At 43.0% G+C, this 24581-nt stretch overlaps 3 protein-coding genes across 6 annotated transcripts in view; 2 read left to right on the top strand and 1 right to left on the bottom strand.

Annotated features, from left to right (window-relative positions):
• Positions 1 to 7695, bottom strand: part of TTC26 (tetratricopeptide repeat domain 26) — a 42647-nt gene extending 34952 nt beyond the window's left edge. Inside the window, exons 1-4 of one of the 4 annotated variants that reach the window (XM_036428235.2) lie at positions 7336 to 7695; positions 6678 to 6815; positions 3726 to 3818; positions 674 to 788 (exon numbers count right to left, since the gene is read on the bottom strand). In XM_036428235.2, coding sequence (XP_036284128.1) covers positions 674 to 788; positions 3726 to 3818; positions 6678 to 6815; positions 7336 to 7338 — 349 coding nt within the window. In that variant the 5' untranslated portion in view covers positions 7339 to 7695. Of the gene's footprint in view, positions 1 to 673; positions 789 to 3725; positions 3819 to 6677; positions 6816 to 7335 lie in introns of those variants that run through there. The other 3 variants (XM_045577251.1, XM_036428225.2, XM_036428241.1) reach the window with 3 other exon arrangements.
• A 9322-nt stretch (positions 7696 to 17017) lies between these two features.
• Positions 17018 to 17373, top strand: LOC118713567 (60S ribosomal protein L39-like). The gene has a single exon (XM_036428262.2). The coding sequence runs from the start codon at positions 17018 to 17020 to the stop codon at positions 17171 to 17173; it is 156 nt and encodes a 51-aa protein (XP_036284155.1). The 3' UTR covers positions 17174 to 17373.
• An 827-nt stretch (positions 17374 to 18200) lies between these two features.
• Positions 18201 to 24581, top strand: part of ZC3HAV1 (zinc finger CCCH-type containing, antiviral 1) — a 56635-nt gene continuing 50254 nt past the window's right edge. The window contains exons 1-2 of the mRNA XM_045577219.1: positions 18201 to 18210; positions 19527 to 19533. The gene's annotated coding sequence lies outside the window, so the exon portion shown is untranslated. The remainder of the gene's footprint in view (positions 18211 to 19526; positions 19534 to 24581) is intronic.

The raw sequence follows: 24581 nt of genomic DNA, 5'->3' as shown, positions 1-24581 counted from the left end.
AAAGACCTGCAACCTTTCAGTGCATGGGACAATGCTCAACCAACTGAGTGACACTGGCCTGGGCACAAATTTCTTAAAATATATTACCTTGCTCACTTTCTCTACCTTTTTTTGAATTTAATTTGATTCATACTCTAATTCTTAATCTTCCCTTCCATATTTCCCTTTGCCCTACTCTTGTTTGCAAATTTGAGTCTAGTTCTCCAAAATGACTGTCATGATAAGTAAAGCAAAAGTAAAGAAGTACGGATTCTTCACACTGAAATTACTTGGTTTCTCACTCAGAAGCAGAAACAGCAGCTATAAAATCCACATCCATAAGAGCTTGAACAACTATCCCCGACTCGCACCAAAAGCATGAACATGCTATCATGCTGGGGCCTAAGAAAGATACCTTGCTCTTTTTCTTCCCTCGTTCTTCTGCCAGAAGCTGTACCTCCTAAAAAAGGGGGAGGTGGGGAGCAGCACACACAACCCTGGTGTACTGGGCTGACGTTCTAGCAAACTGAGCTGCCCGGCCAAAGCACAACATTCTTTGAAGAGTAAAGCTATTTTTTTAGCTTTCTAATATCACTTGAATTTTCATCAACAGAAATAGAAATTAAATTTTTAATCTCCAAAATGACTCTTACAATTAGTGATGAATATCAGACATTAAAGCGGCCCATTTTACCTTTGAATCCAGCAGCTTCAGCTTGCTTATACATTCCAAGAAAAAAGTAGGTACAGGCTAGATTCACCCAGACTTCAGGATTGCAATTTTCCTCTTTTGTCACATTTTCATATTCCTGAAATATGTATTAAACAGTGATGTTATTTCAGCAATAACACAATAAATGGGCCATCCTTCTATGATGGAATAGGATTTCTTACTGAGATTGGAAAACTTCCTACTTAGGTAATCTGAATGCTCAACTATTCCCTATCTGTAAGGTTAAAAACACTGCAGCTCTCTCAGACATGGCTGGAAACTTTTGCGGGAACTTGAGGGTCAATGTGATGAATCAAGTGATGAAGGCTTATATCTGGATGTGTTGAGTTAATATAGTGCTGGGGTGTTGATCTGTGAGTGCCTTGGGTGGGGCCTAGATGAGGCTGGTTGTCCTATTTGGAAATGTCTTTTGTGTGAAGTGTATCATTGGGCATGTGGAGGTATTATTGATATGAGAAAATGCTAAGTAACAGATTTGCTATCTGAAAAGGGATTTACTATCGGGGAAAGGGAGGGAGGAAGAGACTGAACATAAACTGTGCACCAATGGATGAGGATGAGGGGGCAGAGGGTGGGGTGGGAACCTGGTGGAGGGGGGAAGAAACGAGGAACCTGTGTAATAATATGAACAATAAAGATTGATTTAAAAAATAAATAAATAAATAAAAGGCATCTCCCCCAAACCTGAAAAAAACAACAACAAAAAAACAACACTGCAGCTAGCCCTAGCCCGTTTGGCTCAATGTTACAGCCTTGATCTCCTCCCAGGTTGGGGCATGTGTGGGAGGTAACCGATTGATGTGTCTCTCTCATATAGATGTTTCTCTCTCTCTGTCTCTCCCCCTCCCTTCCTTTCACTCTCTAAAAATCAATGAAAAAAATATACTCAGGTGAGGATTAACAAAAGACAAAATACTGAAGCTAAAACTCAATCCCACCCATGTAGGACTGTGGTCCACAGACTCTTACACTTGTTTTTCCCTCTTTTTAACAATGACATGAGCTATAAATTGCATAAATGAACAGTTATGAAAATATTTTATTTTTACTAACTTAAAAAGGCATACAAAAGATACTTTATAAAAATGCATAGCCGAGACCGGTTTGGCTCAATGGATAGAGCATCGGCTTGGGACTGAAGGGTCCCGGGTTCGATTCCGGTCAAGAGCATGTACCTTGGTTGCGGGCATATCCCCAGTAGGGGGTGTGCAAGAGGCAGCTGATTGATGACTCTCTCTCATCGATGTTTCTAACTCTCTATCTCTCTCCCTTCCTCTCTGTACAAAATCAATAAAATATATTTTTTAAAAATGCATAGGTTCAGTTAACTTAAAATCTGATAGCATTACTACACTACAAATTCCATTTCATTATAATTGGTTCTTTGGCTTTACATTTTTTAAAAGCCATTTTTCTCCCCCAACCATCACATGTTTCTGAGATTCACTTTGTCAACTATATTTTCATATACTCTTACTATTACTCAGTCTATGCTAGATGCCTTTACTTTTTCTTATTACATTTGGGTTACTCTCCTTTCTCCTACATCTTTCACAAACACTACCAGCCACTCTACTGTCCTTTTCACATCTTCTTTTCCTTCACCAATTTTGTTGCTTTTGTTCTTTATCTCACCACATTACCTAATCTTGGATACTTTCATTTTAGTTATGCAGATTCTTTAAATATCCTTAGGTTACATTTTTTAAATTTTATTTTATTGATTTTTTACAGAGAGGAAGGGAGAGAGATAGAGAGCAAGAAACGTCGATGAGAGAGAAACATCGACCAGCTGCCTCCTGCACACCCCCTACTGGGGATGTGCCTGCAACCAATGTACATGCCCTTGACCGGAATCCAACCTGGGACCTTTCAGTCCACAGGCCGACACTCTATCCACTGAGCCAAACCAGTTTTGGCTCCTTAGATTACATTTTGAGAGTAAGTATATGTGGGAAATGTTTAAACAATTTCATTTATGAATTAAAAATTGCTTGGAAAATGACATCTATAATTTTATCTAGATCTACCTTATAGATTGTTCATTACAATGACCAAGAAAAACAACTTCAAAACTAACGATAATATAATCTTTTATATCTCTAAATATAACCAAACAAAAGAAAAATGAACTTCACGCCAAAACCGGTTTGGCTCAGTGGTAGAGCGTCGGTCTGCGGACTGAAAGGTCCCGGGTTTGATTCCAGTCAAGGGCATGTGCATTGGTTGCGGGCACATCCCCGGTAGGGGGTGTGCAAGAGGCAGCTGGTCGATGTTTCTCTCTCATCGACGTTTCTAGCTCTCTATCCCTCTCTCCTCCTCTGTAAAAAATCAATAAAATATTTTTTTTTTAAAGAAAAAAGAAAAAAATTTTAAAAAACGAACTTCTTTTGAGGAAAGACTCATAAAAACTTTTCTATCAAAATGATTTATTTTTCCTTTCCTGAAAACTTATTGTACTTAAGAAATAATATTGCTAATATGTTGTACAATCTCACTAATTTGTATCTAAAAGCAAAAGGAAACAAAATATATACACATACTTGAACATATAAAGAATTCTGAAGCAACTCATAAAAAAAGAGCCAAAGGCCCTAGCTGGTTTGGCTCAGTGAATAGTGTTGGCCTACAGACTTAAGAGTCCCAGGTTCGATTCCGGTCAAGGGTATATACTTTGGTTGTGGTCACATCCCCAGTAGGGGGTGGGCAGGAGGCAACTGATCGATGTTTCTCTCTCATTGATATTTCTAACTCTCTACCCCTCTCCCTTCCTTTCTGTAAAAAATCAATAAAATTAAAAAAAAAAAATTAAAAAAAAGAGCCAATGGCTGCCTTGGTGTAAATTAACAAAAAGGTAGAATTGGGAACAGCTTTTTTTTTTTTTTTTTTTTTTTTTAACTTTGTACCCTTTTATTATATATTGTTTGAATTTTATCATAAGCATGTATTATTATAATACAAAGCTTAATAACATTTTCAAAGCCCTTCTTTTACAAATTTTCTTTTTACTAACCTCCAAAGCTCTCTTGTAGTCACCCAGGTGAAAAGCACAGTATCCAATCCACAAATTAGTATCTTCTTCTTGTTCCCCAACATGACGTTTGAACTTCAGGTTAAAATTTCATGGGGAAAAAATCATCAAAAAACTTTTTAAAGTAACCCATTTAAAAACAAACAAACAAAAAATGCTACATTAAATTATTGACAAATAATAAAAAACCATAAATAATAGAAACAAATGAATATCCAATTTAATTAAACCAATACCTATATAACTCAGCACAATTACCTTCTAATTGTTAAAGAAATTGCCATTTTAAAACATTTTACGTTTATTTTTCTGTATTTGCTGACACCTCACTCCAGAAAGTATTTAAGCATTATTCTCATAACATTTCTGGGTGATATATAAAAACATAAGAATTAAATGAAACATTTAATTCAAAATAATTGAAAGATAGAAGAAGCAATAAGCTCTAGGCCATAGAGCCAGTAGGTGTGGAGGCAGGGACTTAAGTCATGTTTGGCTCCAAATCCCATGTTCTTACCCTCCATGTTCTACCACACTCAGCTTAATGGTTCAAACCTGTCTCGTTAGTATACATATATATTTACTCATCCTATCTAATAAAGAGGGAATATGCTAATTGACCCTCACACTATTGCAAAGATGGCAGCACCCATAGCCAATAAGGAGGGAATATGCTAAATGACTGCCCTGCCCATAAAGATGGTAGCACCCAGTCCCCTCAGCCCCTCCTGCCTCCAGAGTTCCCCAGCTCCCTCCACCCCCCAGGGCCAGCCCAAGGTGCAGGCAAGCCTCAGATGGTGGCTGCCCAGCTGCCCAGGGCCACCTGAGGCTTGCACTGCCAGCAGTGGCAGCAGCAGAGGTGTGATGGGCAAAACCTTCCCCTGGTCCTTCTAGGTCAACTCCCAACTTTAAAGATGAAAAGACTGATTCAAAAAAGTTAAACAGCTCTAGCCAGATGGCTCAGTTGGTTAGAGCATTGACTGATACACCAAGGTTGCCGAGTCAGCCCCTGGTTATGACACATATTATATAAACAAGAAGCAACCAATGAATGATTAAATTGCCGGAAATTGATCATTGTTAACAACCTTCATTGCTCTGAAAAGTCAGAACTAGTTTGCTGTTTAGTTGAAACATTGTTAGCTGCAGCAGTCTCCACCAGTTGTCTTATGTAAATTTCTGTTATTGGAGTTTCCTGCCCCAGGGCTATGGGTGTAACCCATAGTCTCAATAAAAGGGATAGCTAGGCCAGAGCAGGGGTAGTCCTCCTAGCTAGGCCAGAGCAGGTGGGCTCCTGCCTGGGCCCCATTATCGCCAAATTAATACTTTTCTAGTCTATTTTCAATTGTTTTGTGTCCTTCTCCAGAACCCAAACCTGAACCCTGAACCACGAAGGATGTGAAAGGGGTTCCCACAATAAATAAGTGCAACAACAAATCAACATTTCTCTATATATAAAATCAAAATTTTTAAAAAAGTTAAATAATGTGCTTCATACCAGATCACTAGGGAAAAAATGTAGGACTATCCATAGAAGTCAGAGAAAGATATATAAAGCTAAAATTAAAATAATCATTAAGTCTATAATTGTGCTTTGGAGAAATGCCTGCGGTACAACATAAGCAGGCTTGCTGCCGAGCATCCCCTGTACATTCTTTGGTGCACCCTTCATGCTCCTTCACTCCTCTCTAGCATGTGCTTTCCACAAAGCCGTTTCTCAAAGTGCACTGTCCTTGCACCACCTACGTCAGACGCACTCGGGCTACTTGCCTAAAACACAAGCTCCTTAGCCCCACTGTAGGCTGATTCTGTAAAGAATCAGAATCCCTGTCCTGGTCCGGAGGCTCAGTTGTTTGGAGCTTTGTCCTGTGCACCACCTGGTGGCAGTTTCCATCCCTAATCGAGGTGCATGTCGGAGGCAACCTCACATCTGATGTTTCTCTCTCGCCCTCCTCTCTCTCAAAAAAATAATCCATCCGTAAGGCAGAGGCTCAGGAATATAAAGCACCGTAGGTGGTTCGGATAGATACTACATTTAAGAACTACTGCCACAGAGATTGAAATATTTTCTGAAGATTTAGTATTTAAGACAATAAGCATGAGGCATTGTAGATTAAATTTAATCAAAATTTGCCTAGACTGGTTTGGCTCAGTGGATAGAGCGTCAGCCTGCGGACTGAAAGGTCCTGAGTTCAATTCTGATCAAGGGCATGTACCTTGGCTGCGGGCACATCCCCAGTAGGGGTGGTGCAAGAGGCAGCTGATCGATGATTCTCTCTCATCGATGTTTCTAACTCTCTAGCCCTCTCTCTTCCTCTCTGTAAAAAAATCAATAAGATATATTTTTTTAAAATATTAATCAAAATTTTATAAACTAGAACCAGTACAAATCATAAATTGGTCAGGGGTTGGGATAAACAATGTATGAACTGACACTGTATTAAATGACCCTCCATATTTTTAGGTTGGATTCACTCTTAGTGAGGCTAGATATAATTACAAGTGTCCCTCGATAAATATGTCTATCTTTTTAGTTCATTTTCTTTAAAAATGTTTTTTTTTAATTGATTTCAGAGAGGAAAGGAGAGGGAGAGAGAAACATCAATGATGAGAATCATTGATTGGCTGCCTCCTGCACACGCCCTACTTGGGATCCTCGGGGAACCCCAGCATGTGTCCTGACTGGGAATCAAGCCATGACCTTCTGGTTCATAGACAGAGGCTCAACCACTGAGCCACACCAGCCGGGCCTATACTTCATCTTTAATCAGATTTATAGTTAACTTGGAAACTGGAATCTCTGCCTGACTAGACTTGCAGGAAGCCCCAGAACCCACCCACCTGTTCCAACAGCATAACAAGCAGCATCCACCCAAGCATTCACCCCTATTCCCGGTGTTCACCTCCTAAGAAGCGCCCTGCTTTGGACTTTACCTCCAATAGGGTAATGGCTCCGGTGAAATCTCTTTGTGAAAGCAGCTCCTCTAGTTTTGGCATCTTCCTGCCTTTCTTCTTCCTTTTGTCGGTGTGGGGCAGGTCCCCACCCACAGCAGGTTTGGCCCTTGAGAGCATCTGTGAAAGAAACGACAGACAGCTGTATGTGTGATCCAGTGATGGCGGTCAGTTTTAAACAGTGTCAGCTCCAGCATTTACAAGCCAACTCCGTCGCAACGAACCCCAGAGAAGCCTGTGAGGCTCTTTTTGGTAACAAGTGTTATTACTAAAAGGGCCATCGCCCTGTACGGTGCTGAACCAAAGAGCTACTCCCAACTTCTCCATCTTCTCCAATGAGGGTGCGGTAAGAGATGCTTTCCTGAAGCTTCTGTCCTCCCAGCTTTCCTTCCCTGGATCTGCTTCCCATGCCACGCGCAGCTCAGGTGCCGGGAAGTAAGGAATCGGGGAGGGAAGGAAGCACCGAGGCAATTACTGTCGCATCCCGGTCCCCCATGGGAGCACGGGGAAGGCAGCGTCCACCATCCTCTGTGGACATGTCTAGCCGTTACCGACAGGGGTCAGACAGGGTGCTGGGAACTTCGAAGCTCCAGCTCCGGGACACACTCAGAGTTCTCCCTCACTGGTCAGCGCCACTAACCATGTTGGCGGCGGTCCGGTGAGTCCCCTCCGCAGACAGACAGCACAGGCCGAGCCTCCGCGCTCCTCCGCATCCACAGCTCGCCCGGTCTCCACGGCAACCCCGCGGGGGGAGGGGGAGGATTGGTCCGTCGGAAAAGCGCTCCGAGGGAAACCAGCACCTTCAGCTTCTTGGTTCCCGCGCCTCCGCAGCCGCAGGACTGGAAGCTCCTCTCGGGACGAGATCCTCGGGTTGTTTTACTTCCTTTGTATTGAATTTTCGGGGTGACACTAACAAAATTATACAGCTGTCAGGTGCACAATCATCTGTACACTGTATTGTGCTCATCACCCAAGCCGAGTCCCCTTCCATCATCATTTATTGCCCCCCGAAACCCTCCACCTCTCTCCACACCTCGCAGTTACAACACTGTTGTCCGTGTCCACGAGAGTTTCCCCCCCCCCAATTTTTTCTTTTTTTTACTCAATTTCTCCATTCCCCGCAGCTCAACTCCCCCCAGCCCCCAGCTGTCTGTCTGCTCTCTGTGCGTGACCCTCTATTTTGCTTGTTAGTTCATTTTGTTCTTCAGAGAGCGACGTTCTATCTCGATGAGTTTAGGAAAAAGCAAATTAGAATGGCATCGCTTTTCCAATACAAGTTTCCTGGGAAAGTAATTTCCAAGGACCACTTCCGACGACTGACCGCCTGGGGGCTCCATAGCAACCTCGCCGCTGTCTGGCACGTGATCTGGACCTCGGGCGGGGGATCTAACCGGAAGGTTAGAAAAAAATTTTCTGCTGAACCGAGGAAGCTGACGTGTAGAGCGGGGAGTTCTTCATAATACAGTTTCTTATTTGCATAGATACACCCTCACACAGTAGGTACTGCAATCAAAATGTGTCGGTTGGACGACTTACCTTACCCCTGGACCCAGTTAACTCGGTTACCAGGGTAGCTAACCTGTGCAATGTTAGGGCTGGAAGAGTCCTTTACTGGACAGCTAGCTCCGTGCTCAGAATGAACAGAATCAGGAACTAACATCTGGAGAAGTGAAGCAATTCTCCCCAGTGGACAGGTAGCAGAGTTGACTGAGCTACATACCGCTCTGAATAACCAGCTCTATAGAGATTCAAGTATATATATACTAAGCTCGTAGAAGGCAGGCATGATTTCTTAAATACCATATATATATATATATATATTTCATTGATTTTTGTACAGAGAGGAAATGAGAGGGATAGAGAGCTAGAAACATAGATGAGAGAGAAACATCAACCAGCTACCTCCTGCACACCTCCTACCAGGGATGTGCTGGCAACCAAGGTACATGCCTTTGACCAGAATCAAAGTTGGGACCCTTGAGTCTGCAAGCCGACACTCTAGTCACTGAGCCAAACCAGTTTCGGCATGACTTCTTAAATTCTTTTTGCACCCTCCTTGACGAGGGTTGGAGCCTGGGTTAGGCAGGGGCTGGAGCTGTCTTTGTTTAATTGGCTCAAGCAGTGACTGGTATCTGGGACCCATTTGTTGTCCAGTTTCAAAATAATATGAAGAGATGTCTAAATATTGAAAAACTTTTACATCTGTCTGGCAAACTATTAAATAAAGTGTGTTATCCTCCTACCTTGACGATATATAACATATATGTATTAAAGTAAATAAATAAATACAAATGTTTAAAAAGACTTTCAGCCATGGCAGTTATATTTATTTAACAACCCCTTAGCTCCATGGTTTCTTCATACCTGGAGTAGGGTGTGGTCAGAGCCCAGATCCCCTCACAACAGGATCCAAGGGAAGTATTGGCTGATGATGCTGTAAACAACCCTGTTGAACTTGCGAAATCTATTGAAATGACGTGTTTTTCAGCAGACTGAGATACCGCTTTAAGCCTCTAACTCCCTGTAGAGGCCGTCTGGACCATTGCTGTAATTACGAAGGGCAGAATATGGCATTCATTGAGTGTCCTTGAGAAAAAGCAGTTATTCCCAGCTACAGCTCTCACACTCACCCAGGTGTTATGAAACACATAACACAGAGGCACTAAAGCAAAGAGGCAAAGTTGGAACCAGCAACTTCATTGCAGTTGCAATAGAAGAGCAGTTTCTGAGTGATTGTAAAAAATAACCCAGCCCTGGCCCTGGCTGCTGGGCTTAGTTGGTTGAGCATGGAGAAATTGCCAGGTTGATTCCAGGTCAGGGCACATGCCCGGGTTGCAGGCTCTTTCCCCAGGGGCATGTTTCTCTCTTTCCCCCTTCCTCTCCCTCTAAAATCAATTTAAAAATACATTAAAAAAAACAATCCAGCTCTAAGCTCAGTGTGGTGTTCCAGGCCACAAATGCAAGTCCTGGTCACCCGCTCACTTAATACCTGTTACTGCGCTTGAGCCCTGGTGCACAGTGATGATGACTTTGCGTCCTTGGAATCAAGTCCCTGGTATTCATCAGGATTATGAGTGGCGTAAAGACTGTGAAAGACAGACAGTAAGAAGTTTTGGCATTTCTTGTTATGGATTCTCCTTAAGGAAAAAGTCATTGAAAGGAGAACCCTCAGCATTTCTACTAGAGCCACAGTAAGTCTGTTCATCAGCTTTATTGAGTGCTGTTAGAATTTTCACTCTTTTTAAAAAATTACTATATACTAGTGTTTTTATTGATTTCAGAGAGGAAGGGAGGGGGAGAGAAAGATAGAAACATCAATGATGAGAGAAAATCATTAATCAGCTTCCTCCTGCTCACCCCACACTGGGGATCAAGCACACAATCCAGGCATATGCCCTGACCAGGATGTGAACTGTGACCTCCTGGTTCATAGGTCAATGCTCAACCACTGACCTACACGAGCAGATTTTCATTCTTTTATTCACTAGTTTCACAAATATTCTACCTTACCATAAAAAAGAATATTGGCCCTAGTTAGTTTGGCTCAGTGGATAGAGCATCGATCTGAGGACTAAAGGGTCCCAGGTTCGTTTCCGGTCAAGGGCACATGCCCAGGTTGTAGGTTCGATCCCCTTAGCCTCAAGCAAGACATGAACAGATGTGACACATTGTTATGGGCTTTAGAGCCAGTAAGACCTGGATTAGAACCTTGCCTTCACCTCCCCCATCCGTACCCCATGCTAACCTCTCCAACTTTTTGTTTTCTGAGGTAAGAAAACCCATCTCACTGATATGCTTAAGACTCATCTGACATCATTTACAAGCAAGAGGCAGTATAATAGTAGAATGGTTAAGTGTGCAGCCTCTGGAGGTAGACTGCCTGGGTTCAGTTCTTAACTCTATCACTTGTTTTAGCTGCGTGACTGGAGCAAGTCACTTAACCTCTCTGGGCCTTGATTTTCTCACCTGATAATAATAATAAAAGTACCTACCTCCTATGTTCATTGATTATGAAAGTGCAGAGGAAGAAAAATTATTTTCTACCCAAATTCAGGCTGATATAGCAATCAAATTGACATGAGACAAATAACCAGGAGGAGATACATTAATTACATCTGTATATATGGAGGTCCCATAAGAAACTGGGACCTGAGGACAAAACAAGCAATTAAAGCTTGTACGCTATCTTGAACTGTGTAGAAAGAGGGGTTGTGGTTTGGGACTTCAAAGGAAAGGAAATTGCCCTGGCCAACTAACTCAGCTGGTTAGAGCATTGTCCGGATGCACCAGGGTTTCAGTTCAGTTTCCTGTCTGTTGGGGCACACACAGGAAGCAACTAGTGTGTGAATGGATGAATGGAACAACAAATTGATCTCTCTCTCTCGCCCCCCTTTCTCTCCCTCTGTAATCAATTAAAAAAAACTTAAAAAAAAAAAAACTTAAAAAAAAAACTTTAAATAACAAAAATAATGGGAAGTAAAGCAATTCCCATGAACAAGCAAATGTTTGGTAGACAAATATTTGTTGGGCCATCTTCAACAATGGACACAAGAGAGGACTTTGATCAGACTTGTTTTGTAAGGTTCTTCCCTGCCTGTTACACTTAGTTTATATTAAACTGTACTTATCTGTAATGATATCTCCCTTCCTAGAACAGGTACTCTATCTCAATTCTTTTAGGCAGTTAAGGGGAAAGTAGGTCAAAGCTTCTTCCTGAGTTTTTTGTTTCTTAAAAATAACCAGTTTACAGACACTGGTGGTGGTCATCTTTCTCAGGCAAACCTTTGCTACCCAGGTGGTTTTTGCATGGGGGGAAGGCATTTGACATATCTTATTGGAAAATCCCTTGCTCCTCCCTGTGAAGTTTCTGAGGCCCATTAAGAGACTGAGAATAGCAATTAGCTCCCAGGTAGAAGCAATTGTCCCACCCTATTTGAAAACCTCTCACCACATCTGTGGATGATTGCCTGAGACTATTCTATACTGAATCAAATAATCTACAGGCAGAGGCAGGTCTCTGGAGGCTTTTATCTAATTAGTCAGAAAGAGTAGTTTGTGTCTCCACGCACACACCATCCCAGACTGCTCTACGAGGCAACAGCCAGGGGACCTCAAGAGCCTACAGCTCACACCTACAGGATCAGCTGCATGGAGGAAGGGAGCACAGTCAGAACAGGGACAAACAAGAAATAAGATTCAAGACATATCCAGCCTTTGGACTAAGGAGTCATCAACCACTGAACTATTAGGGGATTCTACCTCTTGGACCTCAATCAGGTTGCTCAGGGCCAGAAAGGGTCAGTGACTCGCATTCACCTGCACTAGAGAACTCCCAGGAGGCCCAGGATAGACACAACAAGGGACCAGATTCAACAACATCAGAGCAAAATCCAGGGAGCCCCACAAATAGAGGGCCCAAAGCACCTGTATAACAGTTGGCACAACAACATTGGGGTTGAAGTTCACTGGCAGCAAGTCAGAGGGGAAATCCCTCCCACAAACAGGACATCAAAAATCAAGTCACAATTACAACAGCAGAGCCCAAAAAATGCACACAAGGAGCATTCTAGAAATCCAGCTCAGGTAAACAAAGACTACTTCCTGGACCCCCCCCATGACACTTCTTCATAAGGCCATCCCATAAAGACTGGGAGGCATAGCAGTTCTATCTAATAAATAGAAGGAAATACAACGAGAGAACTAAAATGGGAAGACAAAGAAACAGCCTCCAAATGAGAGAAAAGAAGGACTCTTTAGAAAAAGAACTAAATGAGATGGAGGTAAGCAATCTATCAGACATAAAGTTCAAACAATGATTATAAAGATGCTTACGAAATTTAGTGCAAATTGCAACAGCATGAAAAAGTAAATAAGAGGCCATGAAAAAGAACCAGACAGAAATGAAGAATGATATATTGTATCTCACATCACGAACATACTGAAGGGATTAAAAGTAGATTGGATGAAACAGAGGACCAAATCAGTGATTTGGATGACAAGGTAGAAATAAATACCCAATTAGAGCAACAAATATAAAAAAGTATTAAAAAGCAGGAAGATAGCTTAAAGGAGTTCTGGGACAACATTAAACATAACAATATCTGCCAAACTGGTTTGGCTCAGTGAATAGAGCATTGGTCTGCGAACTGAAAGGTTCCATGTTTGATTCAGGTCAGGGGCATGTACCTTGGTTGTGGGCATATCCCCAGTTTGCAGAAGGCAGCTGATCGATGATTCTCTTTCATCAATGTGTCTGACTCTCTATCCCTCTCTCTTCCTTTCTGTAAAATATCAATAAAATATATTTTTAAAAAGAAAAGCATTCTAACAAACACTAGTGGCAAAAAACACTAGAAAATAAAAAGAAAACAGACAAACAAACAAAAAACCATAACAACATCTGCATTACAGGAATAGCAGAAGGGGAAGAGGTTGAGCAAGGAATAGAGAACCCATTAAAAGAAATAATCACACACACACACATACACACACACACACACACACACACACACACACGAAAAAAAAAGAAAGAAATAATGACAAAAACTTGCCCAACCTGGTGAAGGAAAATGTATCACAAGTGCAGGAGGCACAGAGAGTTCCAATCAAGATGAACCCAAACAGATCCACACCTACACACATCATAATTAAAATGGCAAATGGCCCTAACCTGTTTGGCTCAGTGATAGAGTGTTGGCCTGCAAACTGAAGGGTCCCAGGTTCCATTCTGGTCAAGGACATGTACTTTGGTTTTGGACACATCCTCAGTAAGGTATGTCTTCCTCTCTGTAAAAAAAATCAATAAAATATATTTTGAAAATAAAATGGCAAATGTTAAAGACAATAAATAATCTTAAAGGCAGCAAGAGAGAGACAGAAAATTACCTACAAAGGAGTTCCCATTAGAATGTCAGCTGACTTTTCCATAGAAACACTTCAGGTCAGAAAAGAGTGGCATGCAGTACTAGAAGTAATGAAAACCAAGGGCTTAGCCGAAACTGGTTTGGCTCAATGGCTAGAGTGTCGGCTTGGGGACTGAAGGGTCCTGGGTTCGATTCCGGTCAATGGCATGTACCTTGGTTGCAGGCATATCCCCAGTAGGGTATGTGCAAGAGGCAGCTGATCGATGACTCTCTCTCATTGATGTTTCTAACTCTCTGTCTCTCTCCCTTCCTCTCTGTACAAAATCAATAAAATATATTAAAAAAAGAAAAAAGAACAGAAAACCAAGGGCCTAAATCCAAGACTACTATAACCAGTGAGGCTATCATTTAAAATTGAAGGTGAAATATAAAGCTTTCAAGACAAAAAAACAACATCAACAAAACAGTTAAAGAAGGACACTGCCACCAAACCAGCAATGAAGAAATGTTAAAGGGACCACTCTAAGAAGGAAAAAGAAGAGCAGAGGAGGGTGGGCTATGGGGGGGCGGGGGGAGAGTAAGAGATCAACCAAAGGACTTATATGCATATATATAAGCATTGCCAATGGACACAGACAGTAGAGGAGTATGGGCCTATGCCGAGGAGCAGGAGTGGGCGGAGAGAGGTCAATAGGGGAAAAAGGAGGCATATATAATACTTTCAACAGTAAAGAATTTAAATTAGTGTGCCACACCAGCACAGGCAAGGGTTCGGCGAGCCTGAGGGAGGGCTGGTGAAAGATGAAGAAAAAGACAGACAATGAGAATAAGCTGGGTCTAGGTGGATCTTCTGTGCCTGGCTGAGGCCACAGAGCAGAACCAGACTGCAAAGCTCATGCTTTATTTATAAACAGAGACAAACAAGGTAATCTACAATGTTGTTGTAAGTTTCACTTGTTTTGGCAGCTCTTGCTGCCCTTCCCTCAGCCCATTAGTACCCAGGAAAGATCTAGGGAGCAGTCATAAGATCAAGCTTTATGCTTGGAGGACTGTGCCCTCTACGCTGGGACTTGTTTGCAACTTGGCCAGCAGGTCAGTTGGAGGCTTAACCCTATAACCACTTCCTACAAATTAGCCCTACCCGGTTTGGCTCAGTGGATAGAGTATGAGCCTTCAGACTAAAGGGTCCCAAGTTTGATTCTGGTAAAGAGCACATGTCTGGTTTGTGGGCTCGATCCCCAGTGAGATTGTGCAGGAGGCAGCCAATCAATGACTCTCTCTCATCATTGATGTTTCTATCTCTCCCTCTTCTTTCCTCTCTGAAATAAATAAAAAAATATTTTTAAAGAAGAATTTAAATTTAAAAATAAAAATAAAAATGGCACCCTGCCAGAGTTTGAGTGTTGACCTCTGAACGAGGAGGTCACAATTAAATTCTGAGTCAGGGCACGTGCTCCATTTGCAGGCTCCATCCCCAGTGTGTACTGTGCAGGAGGCAGCCAATCAATGATTCTTATCACTGATTTTTATATTTCTCTCTTCCTCTACCTTCCTCTCTGAAATCAATAAAAAATATTTTTTTAAAAAGAAAAGAAAAATGGCAATAAGTAAATACCTATCAATAATAACCTTATGTGTAAATGGATTAAATGTTCCAGTCAAAAGACATAGGTTGACTGACTGGATAAGAAAACATGACCCATATATGTACATTCTACAAGAGACCCTCCTCAGAACAAAAGACACACACAGACTGAGAGTGAAGAGGTGGAAAAATATATTCCGTGCAAATGGAAAGGAAAAAAAGCTGGGGTAGCAATACTCATATCAGATAAAATAGACTTCAAAACAAAGACCATAACTAGAGACAAAGAAAGCCACTTTATAATACTAAAAGGAATGATTCAACAGAAAAATATAACCATTGTAAACATATATGTACTTGCGGAAACCGGTTTGGCTCAGTGGATAGACCATCGGCCTGCGGACTGAAAGGTCCCATCAAGGGCATGGACATTGGTTGCGGGCACATCCCCGGTAGGGGGCGTGCAGGAGGCAGCTGGTTAATGTTCCTCTCTCATTGATGTTTCTAGCTCTCTACCCCTCTCTCTCCCTTCCTCTCTGTAAAAAAATCAATAAAATATATGAGCACCCAAGTACCTAAAAAAAACCTCTTCATGGACTTTAAGGGAGAGATTGACAGCAATACAGTCATGGTAGGGACTTTAACACCCCACTGACATCACTGGATAGATCTTCCAGACAAAAAATTAACAAGGAAACAGAGACTCTAAATGACACACTAGATCTGATGGATCCAACTGAAATTTACAAAACTTTTCACCCCAAAGCAACAGAATATACGTTCTTCTCAAGTGCACATGGAACTTCTCAAAGATAGACCACATTGTAGGGCACAAAACAAGTCTATACAAATTCAGTGAGATTGGTTTAATACCAAGCATCTTCTCGGATCACAATGGCATGAAGTAAAAAAAATCAACTACAGAAAAAAAAACACACAAAACTTAAAAACAATAAAAAACATGGAGGCTAAATAGCATGTTATTAAACAATGAATGTGTAACCAAATATATTAAGCAAGAAATTAAAGACTTTCTAGAAATAAATGAAAATGAACACACAAACACCCAAAACCTACGTGGCATGGCAAAAACAGTCCTGAGAGGGAAGTTCATGTACTATAAGCCTAACTAAAGAATAAGAAAAAGTACTAATAAACTAACCCTACACCTGAATGAATTAGAAAGAGAACAGCAAGAAAAGCCCAGAGGAAGTAGAAAGAAGGAAATAATAAAGATCAGAATGGAAATAAATGACAGATTAAAAAAAACAGCACAACAGTACAAAAGATCAATAAATTCAAGAGCTGGTTCTTTGAAAAGATAAACAAGATTGATAACTCCTAGCCAGACCCATCAAGAAACAAAGAGAGAAGGCCCTAATTGGTTTGGCTCAGTGGATAGAGTGTCGGCCTGCAGACTGAAGGATCCCAGGTTGGATTCTTGTCAAGGGCATATACCTTGGTTGCAGGCATTTCCCCAGTGGGCACTCTCTATCACTCTACCTTCCTCTCTGTAAATAAATAAATAAATAAATAAATAAATAAATAAAAATCAATTAAAAATATTTTTAAAATAAAAGAAACAAAGAGAGAGGACCCAAGTAAATAAAATCAGAAATGAAAGAGGTAATATAACAACAGACATCACAAAAAGGATTGTAAGAAAATACTATGAACAACTATATGCCAACAAACTGGACAACCTGGTTGAAATGAACAAATTCCTAGAAACATACAATCTTTCAAAACTCAACCAGGAAGAATCAGAAAACCTGAGTAGGCTATTGACAACTGATGAAATTGAAGCTGTAATTTAAAAACTTCTAGCAGCTCTTTCTCTGCCACCGAGGGACATGTCTTCTCCTTCCTTCACTATGTCTTCCCACAAGACTTTCAGGACCAAGAGATTCTTGGCCAAGAAACAAAAGCAGAATCAGCCTGTTCCCCAATGGATTCGGATGAAAATTGGCAATAATATCGGGTACAACTCGAAGAGGAGACATTGGAGAAGAACCAAACTGAGTCTATGAGGAATCACACATGAGAGATGACTCACATATTTATGCTGTATCCAGGTTGCCTACACCTTTAAATGATTGAAAATATCGCTATTGTCTGGACAGTTGGGGCATTTTAATTGGAAAATTAATGGACTCATGATTTTGCTCTGTTGACCCCCCATCCCCTGCAGTTGTAGGTTGGTTCAGTAATAAATGTGTGAGATCTTTTATTTTTTTATTTTTTAGATAGAATTATTTTTTTATTTTTTAAATATATATTTTATTGATTTTTTACAGAGAGGAAAGAAGAGGGATAGAGAGCTAGAAACGTCGTTGAGAGAGAAACATCCACCAGCTGCCTCTTGCACACCCCCTACCGGGGATCTGCCTGCAGCCAAGGTACATGAGCAGAGTTGAACCCGGGACCTTTCAGTCTGCAAGCTGACACTCTATCCATTGAGCCAAACCTGTTTTGGCTGTGTGAGACCTTTTAAAAAAATAAATAAAAATTTCCAGCAAACAACAGTCCTGGACCTGGTTCATTTTTATCTCCCATAGTTAAAAAATATTTTCTTTTGTTAATCCTCACTTGAGGATATTTTTTCCACTGATTTTTTTGAGAGAGTGGAAGGAAGGGAGAAAGGCGGAGGGGGTGGAGGGGGAGTGGGGAGAAACATCAGTTGGTTGCCTCCCACATGTCCTTGGCTGGAAATTGAAGCTGTGACCCTGAAGTGTGTGGGCCAACCTTCTGACCACTGAGCGACATGGGCCAGGGTCTCCCATAGTTTCTGCTGAGCAGCTCAGCTGGGTGGTTCTGGCTCCGAGTCTCTCCTGAGGTTGAAGTCAAGCTGGGGCTGTATTCACCTGATGTCTTGGCTAGAGCTAAAGGATCCCATTCCAAATGGCCCACCCACATGCCAAGCAAATTAGTGTTGGCTGTTGGCAGGAGGTCTTTGTTCTCTGCCACGTGGACCCCTCCATCGGGCTGGTTGAATGTCCACACAACATAACCACTTCTTCAGAGCCAGTGATGGGAGTGTGAACAAGATGAAAATCAGCCGAAACCGGTTTGGCTCAGTGGACAGAGCGTCGGCCTGTGGACTGAAAGGTCCTGGGCTCGATTCCGGTCAAGGGCATGTACCTTGGTTGCGGGCACATCCCTAGTCAGAGGTGGGCAAGAGGCAGCTTATGGATGTTTCTCTCTCATCGATGTTTCTAACTCTCTATCCCTTTCTCTTCCTCTCTGTAAAAAGTCAATAAAAATATTAAAAAAAAAAAAAAGATGAAAGTCACCATGTTTTCTATGAGTTAGTCTTGGAACTCACACTGTTGCTTCTGTAATATCCTATTGAGTTCACAAACCAATCCTACTCAGTGCGGGAGGGGACTACACAAGGGTGCAAATACCAGGATGTGAGAAGTGTTGGGGGTTGGTTAGCTCAGTATGGTATCAGCACAAAGTCAGCCCCACCTCGAGATAACTACTTGCTTGTTGCCTCTGCTTTCAGACAAGCGTTAGGAGAAGAAGGTTTGCAGCCTGAAGTTCCTCATTTTTAACACCATGAAAGCAAAGTCTATAATTTACCCTCAAAGAGGGAAACAGCCCTTCTCACTGTAAAGTTAACCCCTCCACTACACCCACAGCTCCCTCCTTCCCCAGTTCAGTTCTTCTGAAGGACCCTAACCGCGAGGCAGGTTGAATCCAGGGAAAACCCCTCGTCTGCCCCTATCTCTGCTCTGCTCTGTCTGGCTGACTACTACCTCCCTTGCCTCCACTATCTCCCGGAGAACACCTGTTTACATGGACTTTGGACATGACATCTGACTCAACCCTCTGGTGTTTACGTACTTCTAGTGTCTATGATTTGGCATAGCTGACTCATCGCTGCTGTGCCAGTTTGGGTTCCCTTTTTGATTGGTGCTGGTTCAACAGACTCATGTGGCCTGATACCACACAGATGTGCCCAGAAACTACAGCTTTGCACTTCCCCCAGCTTTGCACCTCTTTGAAATGTTCACATATGCCCAGATCTTCCATTAAAACAGTGATACACAAGCAAGCAAACAAACAAATCTCCCTCTAGCTACCTGAATAATTAATAATTCCTTTCTTTTTCTCTTCTCTCCTCTGCCTCCTTGTCAATCTTCTAAAAATATGTTTGTTTGTTTTTTTATTGATTTCAGAGAGGAAGGGAGAGGGAGAGAGAGAGAGAAACGTCAATGATGAGAGAGAATCACTGATGGGCTGCCTCTCGCATGCCCCCCCGCCCCCCTCTCCGGCAACTGAGGACCGAACCTGCAACCTGGGCATGCGCCCTGGCCTGGAATTAAACCCGAGATCTCCTGATTCATAGGTTGACGCTCAACCACTGAGTCATGCCAGCTGGGCTCAATCTTCTACAATGAATGACTCAGCCTGATTAGCTTGGTTTCAGTGGTTGAATGTTGGCCTATGAACCAGGAAATCATATGTTCGATTCCTGGTCAGGGCACATGCCCAGGTTGCAGGCTCTGTCCCCAGTGAGGAGCATGCAGGAGGCAGCCGATCAATGATTTTCTCATCATTGATGTTTCTATCTATCTCTCCCTGTCCTTTCCTCTCTGAAACCAATAAAAATATAAAAAATAGCTGAGATCCGTTTGGCTTAGTGGATAGAGCGTCAGCCTGCGAACGAAAAAAAGGTTCCGGGTTCGATTCCGGTCAAGGGCACGTACCTTGGTTGCGGGCACATCCCCAGAAGGGGTTGTGCAAGAGGCAGCTGGTCGATGATTCTCTCTCATCGATGTTTCTAACTCTCTATCCCTCTCTCTTTCTCTCTGTAAAAAATCAATAAAATATATTTTTAAAAAGTATATATATATATATATAAAATGAGTGATCCATTTTTATTTCCAACCTTACCATTCTGAAAAAACTGCTCTATTAAGGAAACTGGAATCTAAACCTGTAAACAGGAGAATTTATTGACGTGGGAGCAGTCTCACAGGATATAAGCTTTAGCATCCTGGCAAGGGATGGTGCAAAATCACTGCCAGGTAGCTTCCAGAAGCCTGGAAAGTTGATGACCTGTGAAGAGTAGGTCTGAAATGCTTAAATTTCTAGGGAAGACTGTAGGAGGAAGGAGTAAAAGACTCAGAAAAGTGGAGATGCTGGAATAGGTATAGGATGGTAAGACAAGAAGACCCACCAGAGGATTAGGCTCCCCAGGATGGCTCAGAGGAGTCACATTCCTTAAGGGCATTGGGAACGCAGTGGCGATGGGGCACCAGCTTCATTAAGAAGTTCACACTACAGCTGAAACCAGTTTGGCTCAGTGGTAGAGCGTCGGTCTGCGGACTGAAGGGTCCCGGGTTCGATTCCGGTCGGGGGCATGTACCTTGGTTGTGGGCACATCCCCGGTAGGGGGTGTGCAGGAGGCAGCTGGTGGATGTTTCTCTCTCATCGAAGTTTCTATCTATCTCTCTCCCTTCCTCTCTGTAAAAAATCAATAAAACATATTAAAAAAAAAAAGTTCACACTACAGAAACTGCATTTTCAGAAGTCTCCTCCAGCAGGCTTGAAAATGGGCATGCCCAGGAGATTCAGGACAGACCTCCCAGGGCATCCCTCTGTTGCCCCTGTGAACAGAGGGGCCTCTGGGGCTCCCCAGACCTGCTCTTTTGTCTACAAGGGTGAATACAGCTACAGCAAGACAAAGTTGGTCACTGCCTTCCATCCCAGATATCAATACTTCTGATGAACAGAATGGCCCCAGAGAACCCCTTGCCAGACCTTTTTAACCACATGGATGATTCCAGCATGAACTTGATACCACAGAGTCCAGCTGGTCCCAATTTGGTTCAGGAACCGATGAGTCAGATCAAGGAAGCAGCAGCAGCAGCAGCAGCAGCAATCACTAAACTTCAGATTCCCATAGCTCCCTTGCACCTCAGCCCATACGCCCTTCCAATCTGGCACGGGACTCTGTCATAATGGAGAGTCCCACATGTGATGTCCAAATGCAAGATCCTCAGTTGGAGAGGCTGAAGGCCTCAGCTCCTGCTTTGCTCCCTGATGCTTATACCGTAGAGCAAATCATGGGATGGTACAGTTTTCCGGATGAGGAGGAAATATCTGATTCTTCTTTCCGCTGTGTATATCAGTGTCTCACCCACCGGCCCCAGCTAGAAGAAAAGGGTCCTTAGCATCTTTGCTGACTCAGTTTTCGGTCTGTCGTTTGAGCAAACCTCATCCAGTATGACAAGCCGAGGCCATTCAGAATCCCTCCACCACAGCACACTTTGGATTTCTCTGATCAAAGTGCTAATAAATACCATAGGACATAACTGAGGGCAGGAGGGGTTGTCTTGGAACTTGGCTCACGAAGAGCCAAGGGGCTGATAGGATACGGAGGTAATAGACACCAGGCATGGCCCTTAACTGCGGATGCCAGGGGTTCATGACATCAGAGCCAGAGTGGCAGCCAGGGGATCTGACCAGAGGAGAGCTTCAGAAATTGTGACTAGAACAGGGTTTTCCCAGGAGGAAAAAAAAGCACTGCTTCCCTTGTATAACCTGAAAAGAATGAGAATGAGTAAGCAGGAGAATGAGGAAGATGGCCACCCAATGAAAGGTCACAATTCCCTGCCTGGTCTCCATGCCTGAGTCAGTGTTCAGAAGCAGAATCCAGTGACTGAAAGGTGGCCAGGTTCCCAGGGAGAAGGACCTACAATGCTATGGCAAGAATCAATTATCATGGTTTCTCCAGTCCTTCTAACAGAGACCTAGAATATTTCCTTGGATGATAAGAACACTGGGACATTCTGATCACTGTTGGACACAAGGTCAGAGGTCAACAAGTACCCCGAGACCTGAAGCCTCTTCATGCCCCTGATTAGAGTGAGAGCAACTGGAGTCCCTGGACCCACTGGTTAGCATTCTCCTAATCTCCAAATGTGCAGTTGGGATTTGGAAGTTGGGCTAACCCGCATATTGCATCCTTGTGATCCTTCCCGACTGTGATGGCTCTCAGCTGCAGAGTAAGAGCCATCACAGTAGGGAAGGCCACGTGGGAGAATCTGAAACTGCACCAAGCCCCCTACCCCCCACCCCTGCCCCCAGGCCAATATAGTAGCCACAAAATATCATGTGTGCATCCCAGGTTGGGGAGGAGAGCAACTGCTAGTGCCATTCTTAAAAACGGCATCTGACCAGAGGACCTTCTCTATGGCCCAGAATGTAGGGGAGTGGGCTCAGGAACTTGGGATCTACTGTTCTTATCACACACCTCACCACCCAGAAGCTATTGGATAGGTAAGTATTGGAATGGTCAGTTAAGGTTGCAGCGGAAGCTCCAGCATGGAGGTCATACAGTGTAATGCTGACATTCCTCCAGGCCATCATAATACATGCCTTGAATCAGACAACTGAATATGGTGCTGTGTCCCCAGCAGAAAAAGCACATGGGTCTGGAAACAAGGGGTGGAAGCATGAATGGACCCAGCTAGCATCATTCCAGTGATCCAGTGGGCTTCCCTATCGCCACAATTCTGGGCTTTGAGGAGGTTTTGGTCCCCAAAAGGGGTACATTCTTTCCTGGGGTAAGAGCAAAGATTCAATTGGGTTACACAATATGGCGGCAGCCAGGCACTTTGGCCTCCTAGTGGTCAGAGACTAACAGGTAAGACAAGGAATTGCCACCTTATCAGATATAATTGACCTGGAGGAGGTAGGGCCACTATTAGTGGGGACAGTGTGGGCTCCAGTGACCTATTTGGGTGTCAGTTAATACTCTTTTGCCCAACTGTGACTGTGAATAGACAAGAGCAGCAACCCTAGTCTGAGAAGGTGCTTAGATCACTTAGAAATGGGGATTTGGGGTACCCACCCAGGTATGCTACTGAGAGCTGCTGAGGTGATAGCTGAGGGTGAGGGGAATTAGAATGGATAGCGGTGGAGGTCCTATATCATGTGGTCCTACACCATGAGGCCCTGTCATGGCCTTGCAACCAATTGCTGTGACAGGGGCTATAGTAAGTTCCATTAGCTTCCCTCTGCTAGGTTTCCCTTCAGGAAGAGCTTCCCCACATAGCCGGGGAGAAGGTATTCCCCGAATACAGATGGAGAAATAGATAGTGGTGGTGGGAAGGGCGGACTATAGCAGGCACAATAATATGTCACTCAGCTAGGAATGGTTGCCCAAGTCAGGGAGTGTGTTTTAGGTGATAGCCTCCAGCTAAAGCTCCTTCAGAATCTGCTTCTGTGTGTGGACTAGAGTCACGTACTTCTCCAGGGACTCCTCCCCCATGACAAGCAAGGGACTCCTGCTCCCAGCCAGGCTGGAGGACTTATGAGGTCTGCAAACCAGTCTGACAGCTCTCATGAACCAACCAATCCAGCTTCTTCCCTTAACGTTTCCTGGTGTTACACTCCAAACTCTGCATCTGCCTGCTTCTCAGAGAACCCAACCTGTGGCAGCACACACTTCAAAATTCCCCCAAATGGCTACCTTTCCCCTTCCCACAACCCTTAGGTCGTTTTTCATGACTTCAAATCTAGGGGGATTTTTTATAGCTTTATTCCCAGCCTCTCTAGCCAAACTGTACTCTCCCTTCTCAAGTGTCTTATATGCTAATGACAGCATTTAACCTGATAGTAAACAAAATTCAACAGGTAAAATTGACTATCTCATTGGCTTTATTACACAATTCATGAATCAGGCAGGATCTTATCTAGCAACTAGAAGGGCCTCCAAGGAATTATTTACAAAATGGAAGGTTTTTATAGGCAGAAGGGTGTGGCAGGTGAGTTATTAGCAAATGAAATGATTATTTTCGGGCCAACACGTCACCATTTTGCGGGAGAGGAAAGGGCAAAGGTTTTATATCAAGGAGATTGCCTCTTCTTTCTGGGCATTCTGGGAAAGATGGAGAAGGCCCACAGAACAGATTTTTCCAAATTCTAGACTGGTCAACTAAGATTATACTTCTGGGAGATGGTGAAACTGCAATTGAAACACAGAGGTGCTTTTTTCATGTCTTCCCAAACAGAAGCTCCTTCAGAGCAGGGACTATTTCTTAAACTTCCCCACGTTCAGAGTGAATAATGTAAGGGCTACCTACATACGATATACTTTGTTGAATTTCATTGGTTTGACAATAAATGCCCTCTCCTGGGGACCTGTCAGACCACAGGTAAGGCTAAGGGGATCAAAGGCAACTACAGAAGAGCCAGAGGGAACAAAAAGCCAAATGATCCTGTGTGGGCCCCATGTTTGGCTGGGGTCTTACCCAAGTCCTCTATTCCTGAGATGTAGCCCATGTACTACAAATCCCAAAACTGAGCAGCATTCACATGGGTCATTTTGTAGAATTTCCACTTTCACAACTGAATTCTATCCTTCTGGAAGAAGGTTTATTTCTGATCTGATCTGATCTGACCCATTTATTTCATTTGGAG

This window comes from Pipistrellus kuhlii, unplaced genomic scaffold (genome assembly GCF_014108245.1).
Source record: "Pipistrellus kuhlii isolate mPipKuh1 unplaced genomic scaffold, mPipKuh1.p scaffold_m20_p_10, whole genome shotgun sequence".
Classification (NCBI taxonomy): domain Eukaryota; kingdom Metazoa; phylum Chordata; class Mammalia; order Chiroptera; family Vespertilionidae; genus Pipistrellus; species Pipistrellus kuhlii.
This window is presented reverse-complemented; position numbering and strand designations above follow the sequence as displayed.

Coding starts and splice junctions, on each gene's coding strand:
- LOC118713567 (XM_036428262.2), top strand. CDS start 17,018: ATGTCTTCCCACAAGACTTTCAGGACCAAGAGATTCTTGGCCAAGAAA.